Source organism: Eschrichtius robustus, chromosome 14, assembly GCF_028021215.1.
Source record: "Eschrichtius robustus isolate mEscRob2 chromosome 14, mEscRob2.pri, whole genome shotgun sequence".
NCBI lineage: Eukaryota > Metazoa > Chordata > Mammalia > Artiodactyla > Eschrichtiidae > Eschrichtius > Eschrichtius robustus.
In genome coordinates this window covers 79,041,355-79,060,616 of record NC_090837.1, presented here as the reverse complement: position 1 = coordinate 79,060,616, position 19,262 = coordinate 79,041,355, and the positions used below count along the sequence as shown (strand labels likewise).

The 19,262-nt window shown below is 37.5% G+C and overlaps 1 protein-coding gene across 1 annotated transcript in view; it reads right to left on the bottom strand.

The window, feature by feature from the left end:
- The window catches only part of DCC (DCC netrin 1 receptor), a 946,816-nt gene that overhangs the window by 94,867 nt on the left and 832,687 nt on the right, over positions 1–19,262 (bottom strand). The window contains exon 23 of the mRNA XM_068562459.1: positions 5,811–5,876. Within this exon, the coding sequence (XP_068418560.1) occupies positions 5,811–5,876 (66 nt within the window). The remainder of the gene's footprint in view (positions 1–5,810; positions 5,877–19,262) is intronic.

Sequence of the window (19,262 nt, the reverse complement as noted above, 5' to 3'; positions counted from 1 at the left end):
TCATTAAAATCAGTGAGAAGGGAGTCACATTTTTTAAACATCACATGAGCATTCCATCCAACTTAATTTTCATGATATCTGATCACCACAAATGATTTCATGCTTTTTATACTAAATTTAATAAAAGCAAACATAGATTTCATAATCTGTTGGGTCTAAAGCCTTAGTAATGATTAGAAAATTGGTTTAGCGTAACTACTAATTAGGTCTTTAATTTTTATGATACTTGGTAGGCTTTAAAAAATATTTTATGTGTCTTATCATATTTGCCCTCAAAAATTCTGCAGTAGGCTCATGGATAGACTGGTACTCTGAGTGCTTAACTATCACATAGAACACAAAGCCATGTATCGAATCCAGGAGTCCTGGCTCCCATGTTGAGAACCTGGTCCCATTGCCACAATAGCTGAGCCCTGATAGCTACACAATATCAATAGGCAGGTAAACAATGTGAACATAAGATTGGCAAGTTCAGTTCTGGGGAGACAAATAGATCCAATGAAAGCTTCTAGTTGGGAAATTAACTTCCCTTCCATGATTACAGTGTTCTCCGAAAACAGTTTTGTTATTAGAACACTTTCAGCTCAACATAAGTCTTCATAATTTCACAGGCCTTTGAATTTGAACATTCATATGGCATTGAATATTTCAAAGCATTTCACCCTGAAATAAGGTACTATATAGTCAATCAGCTGGAAGAGATCGCACAGATAATCTAGCCCAGTGTTCCCTAAAATGAAATATTAATCACCATTATGGGGGAAAAGCTTCCTTGGTCGATTAAGTTGGAAAACATATTTTTTCCCTCAAATATCAGAATTTTGAACATGCTAATGTGAACTGTGCATTGCCAGGAGAGGTAGCGCAGAAATGGCAGAGAATGTATTGAATTATTCCATAAATAAGATCCAATTGGGTGCTGTGGATATGATGTTGTGATCAAAATATGGGTAAGTGGTAATTATATGATATGATGGAGGTGTTAACTATGGTTGTCATCATTCTGGATTATTTAAGTGGATCAAATCAGCTCATTGTACACCTTAAACTTACACAATGTTATATGTCAATTATTTTCCAATAAAGCTGGAGGCAGGGGGAAAAGCCATGAAAGGATTCAAGTAGGCAAAAAGAAACAATATGAGATAAGACATATACACAGTTGTGAGATAGTCAGAGGCTTGCCCAACTAGTTGGACCAGAGAAGAAAAAAAAAATCCTATGTATTAAATGTTCTGTCTTCCATTCCTGAAACATGTACCCCATCTGGGTCACTGTGACATGAATAGAATGTCAGGTTACTTCTCACCTGAGATCAAGGCATAGCCAATAGAAGGGAGTTGTGAAAGCTCCATTTCTGAGCTATTTTTCTGGAAGGGTGGAGAAGGAAAAACAGCCAGGCTATGAAACCATTAGAATGTAGTTATGGGGCCACATATATATCATTTCCTAATAATGTGTATGTCATGGTCTTCTTCTATATTGTGTAGTTTGAGAATAATTTCCAAATTAACATATTGATTGCTCCCTACCAAAAAAGAGTGGGGCATAATTCTTGACCTCATGGAGCTTACAATTCACTGGACAAGATTTACATTAAACAAATCATGAAGCAAATAAACATAACATTACCACTACAGTTGGTGTTTTAAAGAAAAGTAGAGTTCGGGTAGAAAGATATAACATGAGGATGTGATACGAGGTCACTGACAGAGGAGGGAGGTCATGAAAGGCCTCATTATAGAAGCGACATTTAAGCTAAATTATGAACTGTTGCTAGGAGTTAGTTCTTGTTCCTTTACAAGGGAACTGAGAGCAGACCGTGTGTGTGTCTGGAACATTGGGAGCAAAAAGAAAATGGCACAAAATGAGGCTGAAAAGAGAAACAGGACCTTGTTCACATGAGCCCTGTAAATCACATTCAGTTATCCTCGGTAAAATCACAGATGGTTTAAGAGTTTTCAGCAAAGAAGTGACAGGCTTGATTTGTTCCAAGGAGACATCTCTTCCCTCTGTGTGGAGAGGGGTTGGTGGTGGAAAAATAGAGAACAGCTAAGAGGATATCGAATTCTCCAGGTGAGAGTTGATGATAGCTTAAACTGAGATGGTGGCAACTTCAGTCAAGCAAGGAGGACACGTTCACAATATAGTTTGAAAGTAAATGAATAAAGCAGATTGCACTTGGGGCAGGAAAGAAAGGAGAAGTCAGGTTCAGGCCTCAGCAATGTCCTTATGTCTAGGATGAGGGAGAGGGTGAAAGGGCAGGTAGGCTCAGTGGGGCAAGAACAAAAGTTCAGTCTTGAATATGTCAGGGTTGAGATCTTATGATGAATTGTAAAGAGGCAGCCAGAAGGTCTGTGTTAGATATATAAATGTGGGAGCTGGCATGTAGATGGAATTTGAAGCCTGGAAGGAGATGAGATCACCAAACTCAAGGGTACAGAGTGAGCAGAGATGCTCTCTCAAGACTAATCCTCTAGTATTCAGGTAGAAGGCGAGGACCTGGCAAAAGGAAGTGAGTACCAAACGAGTTTCCCAAAGATTACTTGACAATGGAACACTTTTTTTCTCAGAGATTCTCATGGGACCCATGTACCTTGGACCAACCTTTGGGGAATGCTAATAAAGATCAGTGGTTGTTAACTGGGGAGATTTTGCCCCCCAAGGGGAAATTTGGCAATGTCTAGAGACAGTTTTGGCTGTTACAACATGGTAGAGGGGAAATACTACTGGCATCTAGTGGATGAAGGCCAGGGATGTTGCTAGACATCCTACAGTGCACAGGATGTACCCAACGACAAAAAAATTATCCAGTCCCCCCAAAATTATCCAGTTCCAAATGGCAATGGTTCTGTAGTTAAGAAACCCTGATCTAGCTTAACACTTTCTATGTTCAGATGAAAAACAGAGATCCAGAGAGTTTAAGTGAATTGATTCACACATTTCTAATCCACGGCAAAGTCAGTTCTAGAACCTGGGGTTTGGGATTAGTCTGAGGGCCTTAACATCATTTCAGATAGATAATGTTTAGATAGTAGGTGGGCAGAGCCTCTTGTAGACTAGAGCTTGAGACCCCTGGGACACTCTAATTATCTTTACTTAAGGGAAATCAAAACTAGAGGGAAAATCATGGCTTTTTCTCCTAAATACAGAGTTTAAGGCATGTTTTACAGAACAGCTAATACAATTCTAAATATACAAAAATTAATTAATAACAATTTTTAAATAATGCTTTACCAAAATATCAACACCTATCAAACTTAAGTTTTCAAAGGTTGAAGTCAATATAACAATGGTTTTGCAGGGTTTGTAGATTTCTTTACCAAAATTACTAATTTTGAAAATTTTAGGAAAAGCTGCCAACAAAAAGAAATTGGTGATTTATCTTCCCCAATGAAAAAAGGACTGGATTGAAGTAATTTTCACTTGTGTTATCCTTCATACAAATATAAACTACAAAATCACATTTTCAGAAGTTGAAGATTTTCCTGCTTCAAGAATGTGGACCACAAAACTGAATGCATCATATGGTAGTATTTTATGGTAGTAAAATACTACCATATCACCACATATTAGCTTTGATTCTACCTGCCACCAGAAAATAATTTAGGAAGCCTCTTCAGTTTCCTCAATTTAATTAAGGGCTTCCAACTTCAAGAGCAAACATGAACTATAGCTTTGTTTTTCTTTATTTGAATTCCAAGAGTGCTTTTTTAAAACAGTGACACATTGTAAGAGAAAGTAAATGATTAGCGAGGTCTAAATTTATTTGCAAGTGGCTTGAGTATCCTGACAATAAACCATTATTCTATTACAATTCTTTGAAGGATGAATCCAGAAGTATAAGGAGAGATAGGAAACCTCTCTAATTCTGTCACTACATGAGGGGATGTATGAACTTTTCATTGTATATGAGGTTCAAAAACTCAAGAAATTTCAAGATTTTTTGTTCTTATTTATGCAGCCTACTTAGCAAAGGTGTGGTGAGGTTAGAGTTTTATCAGTCAAGCTTTCACTTATATATATATAATTCGAAAATATACCCCCTTCTTAAGGTATAAGACGTTAGTAGAATTTTAATTAGGAAGGTAGAGTTTTCAGATGCCTTTGCTGATTTGCTTGTAAGAGCCCAAGCTAAAGGCAAATTACATATTTACTATCATTTACTGGATAGCGAAATAGAATAGGAAATAGATTAAGTATGCCCTCTACCATCCGTGCCTCTCTGAGGTTATCAAGTCACCTTGATTAATTGTGTAGCCTGTAATAATTAGTTATTCCAGTAGGGATTCTAGAAATGTTTCAGGTACTTTGTTCATCCCATTCATTTAACAGGAAATGCCTAAAACATCATTAAGTGTTGCAGAAAATTGAGACGGGGTAATGTCAACAATCTATCTAAACTGGCTCAAAGTCATTGGATGTCATTCATCTATTTTATCTTCATGACTTTCTCCTGTGAGATAATGTATATCAGATCAAATTTAATTACAATTATATTTCTCACTAGGAATCTTAAATAGTAAAAAAATAAAGTGACATGCATTTCTCTCAATTACTGTCATTCTCTTCATCTGAAGTTTGACTCCTGTGAAAAGAAAAATCCTTATCTGTTGACTTATCTGTTAACATCAGATTTGGCCTGAGGTTTCTTTTCAATCAGAGAATTCATTTTCTTTTGAAGGGCAAGTTCAAATAGTCCATAGCAAACTTCTAAACTTGATCCAAAATTAGGATTGCCAGATTTAATAATTAAAAATAAAGGAGGTTCAGGGCTTCCCTGGTGGCGCAGTGGTTGAGAGTCTGCCTGCCAATGCAGGGGACACGGGTTCAAGCCCTGGTCTGGGAGGATCCCACATGCCGCGGAGCGACTGGGCCCGTGAGCCACAACTACTGAGCCTGCGCATCTGGAGCCTGTGCTCCGCAACAAGAGAGGCCGCGATAGTGAGAGGCCCGCGCACCTCGATGAAGAGGGGCCCCCGCTCGCCGCAAGTGGAGAAAGCCCTCGCACAGAAACGAAGACCCAACACAGCTGTAAATAAATAAATAAATAAATTTAAAGGAGGTTCAGTTAAATTTGAATTATTTCTAGTTGCCTACGGATATGTACACTGAGATGCCTATGTACGCTGAGATGGTAATCCCTTGCAATATTTTTCTTTATCTCAGATTCATAGGCAATCAGAAAGGATTCAAATTTTACTGGGCCTCCTGTATTTTCAGTTGTTCCATTTGGCAATTCTATCCAAGATTAGTGTTCTTTAGGACAAACAATTTAAGAGAGTATATTGTTCTGTGTCTTTGGCTTACATTTGCTTCACCTGTAACATACATAACCACTGCTCAGTAGTGGATGGAAACTGTGAGGAAATAATTATTCTTTCTCAATTGTCCATATTCCGATTGCCTCTTAATTTCCTGGCACTCTGACTCCTGAAAAAGTCCCAGTAACTTCAGTTTATGAAACTGAGTGGGTTTCAGTCACCTCTCTACAATAAAATTGTAGAACTATTTCAAATATATATAGTACTTTCAAACCTAGATAGTTAAGAGCCATGCATCATTTACAAAATTTTCTATGCTTGGACTTTTCTGACTGTTTTGTGTACTTGTCAACTCTCACCGGCATTGTCTCCTGGTGGAATATGCTCCAGGTTTGTTAATAACTTCACACACCTATTATTCCCACTAAAACCCCAAGTCTGGGGTTCTTGGCACTTGCAGTCAATAGAAAATTTGCCTCAGACACTCTAGAATTAACAATTTTAATTAATATAATGAATCCAATAGAACCTAATTTATATACTTACCATTGAGAGTGCTTCTATCAATCAAATTAGTATCAACTGGCCAATAACCTCCATCTCCATGGCGACCTGTTTATCGGGAAAATATACCAGAAAGTTAGCGGACCTGCAACATGAAAGCACAAATGAAACAAAATAGACAAAAACTAACAAATATTTAAAAATACACAAACAACTGAATAAGACTGTTTTGTCCACTTCAAAGAAAGCCTGAAAAGAATGATACCATTATACTTTGCAAGAAAATGTTATTTTCTATGCGTGAGAAAAATCTGTCACAAAAATACTCTTTTAAACAAGCTAAATTCAATTCGTCACTGAAAAGCTGACCCCCTCTCCTTTTTTCCTCCAATACTCTTGTTAATGTGTCACCAATAGGTACAGCACCAGTGTTAGTGTAAGCGTTGCTGTCTCGAACATCTCAGAACAGAAGGAGTGGTGGTGTTGGCTCCTAGAGTGACAGAGCCCACCTCCTTCATGTTACAAGAGGTCCAGTCTACATTGCTGCCATTGGACATGACTTTGTGGCAAACTATCATTATTACTATACCAGGGGACAGTACTTTTTGCCTTATAACTGGGCTTTGAGTAGTCTTTGTGTTATGTGCAAAATAGGTACCTGGGAATGAGCTACTGGATATGGAATAAAGAGTAGGGGGCGTGTCACAGCCCACATGGTCTGAATATTTCTTATAAACACGCCAAGAAAGAAGGAAGGTTCCTCTAGTAGCACACATTTGGAACCACTGCCTTCTATTAGGTGTTCAATAGTTGTAAAAGTAGTCTTTAAGAGAAATGAGCCAGAAATTAACCAGAAATAATTATACTATCATCCATATTTAATTAATAGTTTTTCCCTACAGGTAATCCCCTTTTCTATTGGTACATTTGTAGAACTGTGATTATTTGGTTAGATTTTGAGTTCTAGAATACCTATTCGAAAAAACATTTGGGAGTTGAATCTATACTCAAACATGTACAAGACTACAGCTAATTCTTTATACACTTTGGAGTGTTATTTGTGAAGCAGTTATAATCAGTGGGTGATGTCGAGGAAGCCAGCTGGGGCAGCCAGCTACGATAACATTGGTTGTTTTTCTCACATGTATAGATTTTCTTTTTCTTTTTTAAGACTTCCAAGTCCTGCTCTTGTGACGTTCCTTTGCATACCAAACACTCTTCTTAATAAAGCTTTTCCAAGAGCTCACCATTTTATTTGCAAAAGAATTGTGAAGAAACAACTTAAATCTTGTTACCAGACCATGCATTCACAATTAAAAAAAATTCTTTCAATATTAAATCAGAGCTGAACTAAGAGTGTTAAGCTTCCAACAAGCAATGATACATTAATTCAATCACATCATATTCTGTTTTCAGGGTAAACTGGTACATTTAAAATCTGCTGGCCAATGACTCTGGGTATATAAAGAAGTGGGAATTAGGATGGAGGCTCCAATGTGTGTGTGTGTGTGGGGGGGGATGATTGGGGAGGAGCAACTGAAATAAGCAGCAGTTGTGAAAATTTTGGGGGGTTGACTGATAAGCCTAACCCTTTTCCCAAATACCTTGCTTGTGTGACTCTGACACATCTGGGGTTTCAATAAGTGGAGGATAAGCTTTGCCCACGGGACATTGCCAGATCAACGTTGGAAGAAATGAAGTGAGACACAAGTTCTGCATGAATATTAAGATTACTTTTCTCACAACTGAAAGCAACTAGATTGCAAAGCAGCCAGCCAAAGAGATGCTAACAGCCCCATCACTTAGGCCACTAAAGCAATAAATGATCCCTGTTGGGAATATTAGATGTGTTCAGTTAACTTGGTAAATTTCATAAGCAGTGATTAAGGGAAATAGAGAACTAATTAGGCTCTGGAAGATGAAAAGTCAGTTAATGCAAAGACATAAACTACTGTTGGATCCCAGAGGTCTTAAATTTTTTAATGGAGCATAAAACTGATAATAATCCATTCAAAATGTATTAAGTGCCTACTATATGCAAGGCACAGTCCTAGATCCTCAGGGAAAGGGTAGTATAAAAAGATTTATCAGATATGGAACCTGCCATGGCAGAGTTGGTTCACTGTATCCAAATCCTATACAGGCCTATTTATGGTTAATATTAGCTAGCTGCAGATAGTTTTTAACTTATTCTGACTTTAAAGATTTAAGAATAAATTAATTCTTACTATAAAATCACTATTACTGCATTGATTTGCTATTACTATAAAATCACTATTAGATTTAATTGAAAATGTTTTTCATTTATCTAGTATTATTAAAAGAACTACATGCAAAGAAAAGATAATGTATTATTTTTAGTCTTACATTATAATTTGCACAATTAAATTTACCTTAAAATCCCTGAATTTCTTTTTTTGCTTATTATACTAAATCTCTAACATTTTTCAAAATTAAAAATTCCAAATAAGTAAATGAATACGTGGATATCTAAATATGACATTTGTGGAAGTAATATAATACATTTTGATGTATATGCGTTTTATTTTTAATTATTCAAATAGAGTTCAATGTAGTTAAAAAACTGAGAATGGGTAGTTTCTTTTTTTTTATTATGGAATGAGTAATACGATTTTACATGAACTCAGGAATCAAAATGTACTATATGAATATACTAATATATTCTACAGAATATAAAGAAGAACTCTTGTGTTACTAGGTACCCATATTTCCTTAATAATAGAAATGAGGGTGAGGAAAAGAATTAAGATGATAAAGAGTAATGAATTTATGTATCACTTAACCAACCATGGATTTCATTCAGATAATTTCATCAAAAAATGACTTCTTCCAGAAAGTTTTGATAACTAAAACAAATGTTTTCTACTTTCCAAAATGTTTTGAAACCAAAGAATGGTGGTTTCAGGAAGAAAAATAAAACAAAAAAAAATGATCCCAGGGCTTCCCTGGTGGCGCAGTGGTTGAGAATCTGCCTGCCAATGCAGGGGACACGGGTTCGAGCCTTGGTCTGGGAAGATCCCACATGCCGCGGAGCAAATAGGCCCGTGAGCCACAATTACTGAGCCTGCGCGTCTGGAACTTGTGCTCCGCAACAAGAGAGGCCGCGATAGCGAGAGGCCCGCGCACCGCGATGAAGAGTGGCCCCCGCTTGCCGCAACTAGAGAAAGCCCTCGCACAGAAACGAAGACCCAACACAGCCATAAATAAATAAACAAATAAAATAAAAAATTAAAACAAAAAAAATGATCCCATGTCTGACTTTAAAAAGAGGAAGACTGCGTCTTTTTAGAGTTATTCAAAATAGTTGAGGTAGTTTTAAATTTATTTTATTTAGGTACCTCTAAGGAAGGTCCAAACCAAAAAATTCATGCTCCTCCCCTTGGTTTGCACTCCTAAAATATTATAAATGAAAGAGTCATTTAAAGAGTTACTTTTTCTATTTTATTTAAGGGATAGATCATCCTATTTTGGCAAGAGACATATACTCCCTTAAGCAAAAGTTAAAGTCTCCATGATTTCCCTGCCAGTTACTCTCTGGATTGAGGGGAAAATGGGCAGAGGTAATATGAATTCCTTTAGGAAGTGTGTTTATTATTATATTTCTTGCTGCTTACCAAAGTGACATTTATACTCTGTTCTCAATACTTGATAAGTGACTAAACTGAATTAGAGTACTTGGTAATGTGTTAATAATGTAAACACATTTGAAGTTACTACTATTATACACACTAATCTCTACGTTCTTGTTCTTACATTATCACTTAAAATATTGCTTCCGTATTTTTTTATTGTGGTGTGTGCATGTGTAAAATTAAACAGTATAATGCTTACATTAAACTCCTACTTTTAGCACACATGGGCAGATGAAGAATATTCCCCATGATAAAAAATTTTTAGCACCTAGAAAAGATTAATTCAGTTGGAATTTCAGTTCTAGAGTGGTTTTTCTGAGTGGATGTTTATGAGTTCAGGGAGGAGTGAATGGAAAATTAATCTGCAGAGGACATGGAGAAAGCTGAGCGTGGTAGTTCTAATCTATTTTTAATCCATCCTCCCTGAATGGGGCTAACAGAGGGTCCTTCAAAATGGCACCCACACAATCAACCCCAACATATGGACCATAATCTAAATCAAACAGACAGATTGGTTGTCTAACAAACATTCAATATATATCCTCCCAAGGATGCAGAGCACTGAGATATCTTCTTGATCTTAGAATTGGTTCTCTGAAAATAATTCCGGTGATAATGAAGGAAAGTGCATTGATTTTATGTCTTGTATACCAGTGGGTAAAGATAATGCATTGATCATTGATGCCACATGGATACAGTTTTACTGTCCAATACACAGATCATATTGAGACATATTTAAAGCAGATGATTCTTCAGAGGCTGAAAAATGTGGCTAAGAGAGCGATTCACCATACAGTTAATACTGCTGACTTTGAACAAAGGCATCAGGGTATCTAAAAACCAGAAAGCAAAATCATAACCTATGCCTAGGATATTTCAAACATATATTAATAGAAAAAACTCATGAGCTCTTCTCACCCTCTCCTCAGGTTCAACACATTGTTTTCAAGTTAACATGAATGAAAATTCATTGATTAAAAGAAAGTACAATGTTACTACTTCATATGTAAGGGCAGCTAACATGCCTGCCATATACTGAGGCCTGATGCTCAACAAATACTGTGTCAAGTCTATGAGCAATAATTTTGGGGAATGCATTTGGTGACCTACTCTGAGTCAGACACAGTGCAAGAGAACCAAATATCCCATTGTCCATCTTTTCCTTGACCACGAGAGGCAGTTCTTTGGGAGTTCCAATTTCCGCCTTTCTGCCGTAAAATATAAATAGAGTAGACTATGAGGAGAAGTAAATTCATTTTCTAAGAATCCTCAGAAAGCAATCTAAAATATAAGATTACAATTTCACATACGAATGTTATGAACAGTGACCGTGTAGCTATTATGAAAACCAAGGCACTTTAAGAGTGAGAGAAGGTGCTATTATCAATTTTGCCTGGACCCAGGTATCAATTAGGACACTCCTGTACAAAATGGAAATTATATTTATCCTAGACATGAACAATTTAACAAATAAACCCGTAATTCCTGGCTCTTGGTTGACATCACAGTTTGATTCTGGGTCCTGATTTCCTGAGGCATATGTGTAATCTTTTGCAGAATGTGGCAAATGATGGGTAAAGAAAGTTGCCTGAGTGATGTTCTAAAGTAGAGAAAAAGTTTACAAACATTTCCCTCTTCTTCTTTTGCAAGCACCAAAATAAAAGCAGCACTAGGCCAGACCAACTGGTATCTGGATTTTTGAGCATGATGGCAAAGGTCAGCCAAAGAAAAGAGAAGAAAAAAACATATATATATATATATATATATATATATATATATATATATATATGAAATACATATATACACATGTGTATGTATTATGAAATACTTCAGAATCACATTGGTTAGTCTTATGAATTCTACCACTACTCATTTTCAACATCTTGCAAGGGACAATGGACTCAAAAGGCAAACACCAGGAGACCAAATTACCTGTCCAGATCAACAAGATCTTCTGCTCACAGGAAAGAAGTTGGCCTCATTAAAGATTTCAGGTGAGGGGAGCCCATACATTCTTATCCATAGGACTTTAACTACAATTAGCCTGTGTCCATTTATCTGGTTGCAAACGAAAACTTGTCAACTGCTTCTGATCTCACATGTCCTAAGCTTCCACATGTGAAAAGCTAAATAAGTTTATTAGTTATTGCAATTACTATTCACATAAGTTTAGAGTGAAACTTCTGTTAAAATTGAATCGTTAAGAGAATAAAAAACAAAGATGACTTAATAATATTACTGATATCTTGAAGCAGGATGGTCTCTGAACTGTCTCCGCTCACAAGAATCTCCTTGAATGCATTCTTTCTTGTAGTGTATCTGGAATAATGGCCAGCCTATGGCTCTAAGAAATCACTTTTAGATGCAGCGCAGTCTTTATGAAAATCTAAAAAGCATCCTGTTTCTCTAAACGTGGACACTTTCCTGGATGACTAGGTCTTCTCAAGAGCCAGTTCATTTACCAGATGCAACATGGAGGATGAGACAGGCTTGTGTGCATTATAAAGGAGAACTGTTCTCAAAGGCTACTGATGACCCATGAAAGCCTGCCCCACCTGGATGGCCCACAAGCTTATCCCAAAAGCAGTGTGAGGTATGTTTGTGTTTCAGCGAAGTTGCCAAGTAGTACATGGAGAAGTAACAGAAGAGCATGAATGCTCTTTTCTTCTTCAAGTGACTGCATGTTGGGAAGTTGCAACTATAGTATGAAAACACTAGAATGTGAGCATCCTGATGGCTGCACTGCTAGTATGTGTAAATAATAACACTGTTGGAGCACAAAATTTCTTCATTCATATGTCTGTCCATGCTCCATCCATCTAGTCAACAAATGTGTTGAGTGGACCACCCACTGTTCTAAGAATTAAGGATATAAAATGACTATTGCAGAGGCTCATAATTTAGTGAGGGGAAAATGTTAAGTGAGTAATAATAGTACACTGGAATATCCAAAAGTTAAAAAATTATAAGTAGGTGACACAATGGAAAAACAGAACGATTGACTACTTCTACCTAGAAAAATGATGGAAGGTATTTCAGGGGTGATATCTGAGTTGAGAATTAAAGGATGAGTGGAAAGGTATCAGGTAGAAAAGAATGAACTGGATAAGCTTAGAAAAAATAGGCAGAGATGAAATAATAAAACTGCTTATATGCGCTCTCAAAGTGTCTGGAGTTTTTCTTATTGGGGACAGAGATCCACTGAAGGTATTTTAAGCAGAAAAGTGACCCAATTAAATATGCATTTAGGAATATTATTCTAGCTGAGTGTGAAGAAAAAATTAATTAGGAGAGACCATTGTAATAAATAGGGTGAGAATAATATTAATTATGAATCCATGACGTAGACATTATTAGTTCCATTTTATAGATGAGTAAACTGTGGCTCAGAAAGACTAATTAATATACTCATTTTAAGTGGCTGAATCTGCCTGACTCTGATGATGATGATTTTATCCTTAGCAGGCAAATTAATAAATGAAAGACGAATGCGGAGTGAGTTGGACAGAAATTAGAGCACCTCCAAGAGTTTATGGTAGTGTGAGGGTTTAGTGGTGTGGGTGTGACTTGAGGTGGTGGCTCCACTCTCAATAGGGCACACAGAACACAACAGACTTTGGAAAGAAACAAAACAGTTCTGTTTGTCACCATTCAGAGCACTGGGACAAATGAAGGTGACCCTTCAGAAGAGGCGTAACAGAAGTCGACAAATAAAGCTAGGAAAACTCTTTGAAGATGATGGATATTGAAGCCTTATTCCTATTCCAGATTTTTCTTTCCTCTCCCTGACCCACACTCTCATGACTCCTCCTCCCTGCAAGCAAGACGTGATCAGCGTTGGCAGCCAAAAATGAATGTGGTTTGCAGGGCTCTGGATCCAGGGGAGCACTGCTGGTCTTCATAGCCAGTGTAACAGTAGGTACTCAATGTACTGAAAAGTAAAAAAGCCTAAGAACTACTGTGTTGAAGCAGAGAGAAAAAGCAAAACCCAGTTACCAATTTATGTCTTAACCGTAGTGTACTTCTCTGCACAGTGGTGTCCTAATTATGCCCTGAACACATCCTGCAATCCTCACTAATTGAGCAGCTTCTTGGCTTCTTGATTTTCCCATTGTAGGATTTTTCTAAATAAAAGTTCAAGTAATCTTTCCCTCTGTAGTCATTTGTGCTCACTCAAGTTCTAGTCACATATTTAAAGTCCAGTCTTGTGTTTTAAGAAGTCTTTTCTGCTGCTACTCACAATGATTCCCATCTAAAACCCTATAACATCCATACTCAGACGGTACCACCAGCTTTAGCATTTCATACTTTTCATGTTGGGCTGGGAGTCTTTATATCCTAACTATATTGCATGTCCTTGAAAATGAACCCATGGAACTGGACTTCTTTCTTATGTTTCACCACACCCAACACAGTGCTAGGTAAATAGTTATAAAGGAGTGGTCAAAAATGAGTCCAACTCTTTTCATACTGCACATTTGGAATCTCAAAAACCCATACTGCACATTTGGAATCTCATTTGCACCCATTAGTTTTCATTCTCTCCTTTACATACTCAGAATTACAAGCAGCTGGTGAAAGGCAAGTGTATAAATTTTCTGCTAACAAGAAATGACAGGAAGGGTGGTGGTAAAGAAAAGGGCACAGCGGGTCAGAATCATCTGCAAATGTGACCACCATTTCCTGAATCACAGAGAACTTGGTGTCTTTCTGTTTAGCTTTAATTGATGAATATTAAAGATACATTTTCCCTATTGGAAAAATATTTTTGCATCTTTTTCATCTCCCCCAAGATCAATCACATATACAGTCGTCCCTCAGTACCTGCAGGGATTGGGTCCAGGACTTGCCTCGGATGCCAAAATCTGCAGATGCTCAAATCTCATAGATCATAGACATAGTACAGGATCCAACATTGGTTGAATCTGCAGGTTTGGAACAGGCAGGTAGGGAGGACTGACTGTACAGTATCCACAGCCATGAGTACTATTACTTTGGGGTTCTCCAAACTATACTCTGGATTAGATGGTAAAGTCTGTCTTTCCAGATTACTCTGTGACTGTTTCCTAAAGATTTGTGTCATAATTCAATTCAACAAATACTTATCTGGCAACTATAATATGAGAGATTCACAATTAGAGATTGGGGGTGCTTGGAGGCAGGGATGACAATGTCAATGAGACCGGCCCTTTGCCATCAAAGAATTTACAACCTGGCCAAGAGGTTGGGAATCAAAATGGAAAACTATAAGAAACAGACAACATAGCAAGGACTAAATTGGGTGTTATGGACACACAGAAGAATAAAAGACCAGAAAGGTAAGTAAGGCTTCTTGGACAAAAGACAACTGAGAGGAGTCTTAAAAGATGAGGACCTCTCTCAGTAAAGAAAGGGAGAATGTACTGCTAAGACTAACAGAACGGTACCAGTTAGAGCATGGAGTTCTAAAAAAACACTTTTCCAAGAGTGATTTGTGGATCTTTGCTAATAGACTGTGACAAATGTGAAGGGATAAACTGGCCGTGAGGCTAGAAGGGGGAATTTGGGGTCAGACAGCCAGGACCTTGAGGTCAAAGAACTGACTTCATTCCGTGACAAACAGTGAACCATCTACGTTTCAGAAAGAAAATTAAGGAGGCAGAATCCAGGACTGATAGAAGTGGGCAGAAAATAAAGCTAGGAACTTGATATTTGGCTGATGTCTACAGCAAAGAAGGACATTCAGCAACATGGTGGGCCTTACAATAAGAACTTGTCTAAGAAATCATTTTGGGACTCCCCTGGTGGTCCAGTGGTTAAGACTCCACGATTCCAGTGCTGGGGCATGGGTTTGATCCTTGGTCAGGGAACTAAGATCCCACATGCCACGCGGCCAAAAAAAAAAAAGAGAGAGAGAAAGAAATCTTTTTGTATTAATGAAAATGTCTATCTTTTAGGTCTGAGAAGATTAAAATTATACGATGAATCATGTCAACTTCTGTGAGCACTGAGTCCTTTTTTTTTCTTTCTTTCAAAGTTACCTATTAAAACATAAACACTCCTGAGAGGTTGACTAGGCAGCTTCTTGAACTGCTTGCTGGGGACAGGATAAGCATCTTAACATTTTATCAAAAGCACATTACTTGTTTTTTTTGCCTCTACTTTCTCACCATAGTCATAATTTCCAGAATTGCAAAATTCTGGAGCTGAGCAAAACATGTGAGAATAGCTTTTTCAAGGGACTGTAGCAAACAGCTGAATAATAAAGTAAGTTGAAATTACACATGATAATAGTCTAAAAAGAGGTTTCATTTTCAATTAAATGACTCCCATCAAATGGTGCTAAAGGTTTCAATTTTTCAAACAGCAGCCTGGCTGCTGTAATCCAAACCCTGCAAACTCTGGATTGCATGAACTAAATTCCAAGCTTGACTAGACTGCCTTGAAAACCCTATTTCCCTGAAATTGGAAACAATTAACATTCTGTTTATTCATGAGATTAAATCTGCTGAGGTGTAAAATGGCAGGTGTAGTGTTAAGCACTTGGCCTGCATACCCTATTGAGGAAAGACAAAGACCTTTAAACTGGGTGAATTTATGGGGAGGATGTATAAGTTTCATTATCTTGATAACAAAGTAGGAGTCGATTAACTCAGTGCATTTCCAGAAATTATACATTGGCATGAGCAGAGATTCTCAAGTTAGTTAGCCTGGGTATATATCTCAGCCTAACCACTTACATGCTGTGAGCGTTTGGGCAAGATTTAACCTCTTGGCGTTTTATTTTCTGCATCTGTAAGGATGTTGTCAGAACTAAATATGATAGAACATGCACAGTGCACAGAAGAGTGATGGATGCACAGTGGGAGTGCTGAAATGTGAAGTGCTACCCTACACGAAGATGCCGTGCCGTGCTTAGGTTTTTTAAAATTTTAATACCAATCCTAAAATTTGATCATCTGAAAACTTAAAAGAAATCAAAGATAATTTGGGCGAAAGTCATCAGTTTACAGGTGAGGATGCTGAGAAGAGTTCAGTCACATGCCCAAAGCCACACAGGTGCTCAGAGTGACAGCATGGTGCTAGAATATTGGGCATCTGATTCCGTTCTGGTTCTCTTCCGGCACACACTGAATGATGCTGACGGGAAAGCCCAGAGCATTACCAGCCATTACCATGATTCAGAGGAGAGTAATTCTCTCTCCGTGGTGGGAGGGCCGTTCTCAGCAGGCTGCCTTCATCTGGATCTAAAAACTGGTCTGTGAATTTATGCCTCTTTTCCAGGCCTCCTGCTTTAGATCACCCCTCTGTAGGCCATGGAGAATTAAAGATACTTGATAGTGCTTGAAGCAAGCATTTTCTTCATGATTCATATCATCAATGATATAGATCATTTCATGAAGATTCCTGCCCTCTTTATGGTACTATGTCATGGTCACAGCACCTAATCTATTGCCCCGTTGGGTAGGCATGGAAACATACATGAAGTTGAAAACATTTGTGTTCATGCTAAGAATTACCAGTTTTTACATTATAGACACCTCAAAGTGGAGAACAACATTTTGGGGTTAAATGGAATCTAAGGATGCAAAGACAATCCTTTAAGATTAAAAATGTGATCTAATCATCACTTTCAAGAATTGGTCATAGTTTATAGTTACTGCTAACCTCCATTGTGACCCCAAAACAAGAAGCTTTTATAAATGCTTCTGTGAGAAACTCTAAAAGGTTTAAGCTGATTGTCAAAAAACAAAAAGCCACTTATTTTGTAAGTATAGAAACAGTCTACAAAGGAAAGACTATATACTCTGGGAGTCAGAGATAAACATGTTTGAATTCCAACTCTGCCTGCCACTATATTTGAGTGACCTTTTGTAAAACATTACCTTCTGCTTCCTCATTTGACAATCTAGAAAGATAATCAGTAAAAGAGTGAAAGAACAGCTTGATTCTTGAAAGTGGATGCTATGAACTGAATTATGTCCTCTCCCACCCCCAAATTCATATGTTGAATTCTTAACACCCAGTGTGACTGTATTTGGAGATATGGGCCTTTATAGAAGTAACTGAGGTTAAATGAGGTCATAAGGGTGGGGCTCTGATCCAATAGGATTAGTGTCCTTATAAGAAGAGACATGAGTGAGCTCATACTCTCTCCACTATGTGAGGACACAGCAAGAAGGCAGCTGTCTGCAAGCCAGGAAGAGAGCCCTCACCAGAAACCCACCCTGCCAGACCTTGATCTGAGACTTCTAGCCTCCAGAACTATGAGAAAATAAATGTGTTACTTAATGCACCTAGTCTATGATATTTTGTCTTGGCAGCCCGAGCTGACCAAGACAGTGGAGTTAGCACCATCCTCATGTTTCCTGAGATAAAGAACTGTCAGTATCATATATTCAGTGCTGTGGCTTCCCACTTATAACATGACCCCAGATTGAGAGCTGTTTGCTTTGTTCTCTAGAATATTCACAGAGTTGGGGAAAGAAAGTTTGATATTGGGAAAATATACACCCACTTTAGATACAGAAACTTTATAGATATATGTCAAAATTGTGTGTGTGTGGTTGTGTATGTATATACGTAGCATATAGTGATGGAGACACTTGGTGGTTCAAAACGGGTTTTGCAAGATGGTTGTCTGGGTTTGAATCATGGCCTTGTTACTTCCTAGCTGTGTGTCTACAGGCAAATCGCTTAAACTCTCTGAGCTTCAGCTTCTGTATCACTAAAACAGAGACAATAATAGCAACTCTTTCACAGTATTGTTGTGAGGATTAAATGAGTTAACACAAGTTAAGTTCTTAGAACAGTGACTGATGGTGAGAGCTCCATGAGGATTAATTCTACCATTACACACTCCCACTCAGACACAGACAGATTGACAGGGTTTTTACCAAATATGGAAAATAAAAAGGGAAAATTGTCTAAAGCAGAGGATTTCTCTATCTTTTCCACTCACTTCACATAACCCATACAATTTCCCTACCTTGCCTGACCCTCCAAAAGAGTAAATCTGTGGTTAATATCTAAACTCCCATGATTACTTTAAAACTTATTGGCCACTTGTGCCTACAAGAGACTAGAGAAATAATTAAGATGTGGAACAAGAGATAAGCAAATGCTAGATATAATCAATTTACACTTACGTAAAGGGGAAAAGGAGTCCTATATAAATCATCTATTATTTTCATACTAGTACTACTATTACTCAGAAGAAAATATTTAACCCAAATCACATGTGATTCAAATATAATTGACTTTTTGTTTTCACATTTATGTTCTTCAGGGCAGATATTAGATTCCAACGAAAAGTAATTGTGACAAGAGACCACAGAGATACTTTTTTTTTTTTTTTTCACAGAGATACTTTTTAAAAACAATCAAAACTTTTCTCACTTCCTCTCATATAAGTCAAACTCGATCTCCTGCTTTTCTATTTAGGATTCATCTTTGCAAGGTTAACTCTGACCCAGGGTGCTAAATTTTCTCTCTGAGCAAATTTTCTCTCAACAGAAATTCAGTGCTTGCCATAAATGTAACAGTGGGACCATTCTGCGTGGGAAGGGGGCAAATTGGTCTAACAGCAAGCACAATAATGCATATTCCACTGATTTGCTATGTGCTGAGAGCGGGAACATTCAGAGCAGCTTTTTCCTATTATTTTCACCATTCTTAGAGAGATCTTTAAACTGGGTTATTTTTTGTGCACTTGGTCATCAACTCAGATGACTGATTTTGTTTACAAAGAGTTTTTAACTGCCAACAAATTTTATATGTTTTCTTGTAAAAATGTAAAGATCTTACCTATAATCACTAAATTACATGTTGTCAATCCATCTTAATTTTACAAGTAAATTGA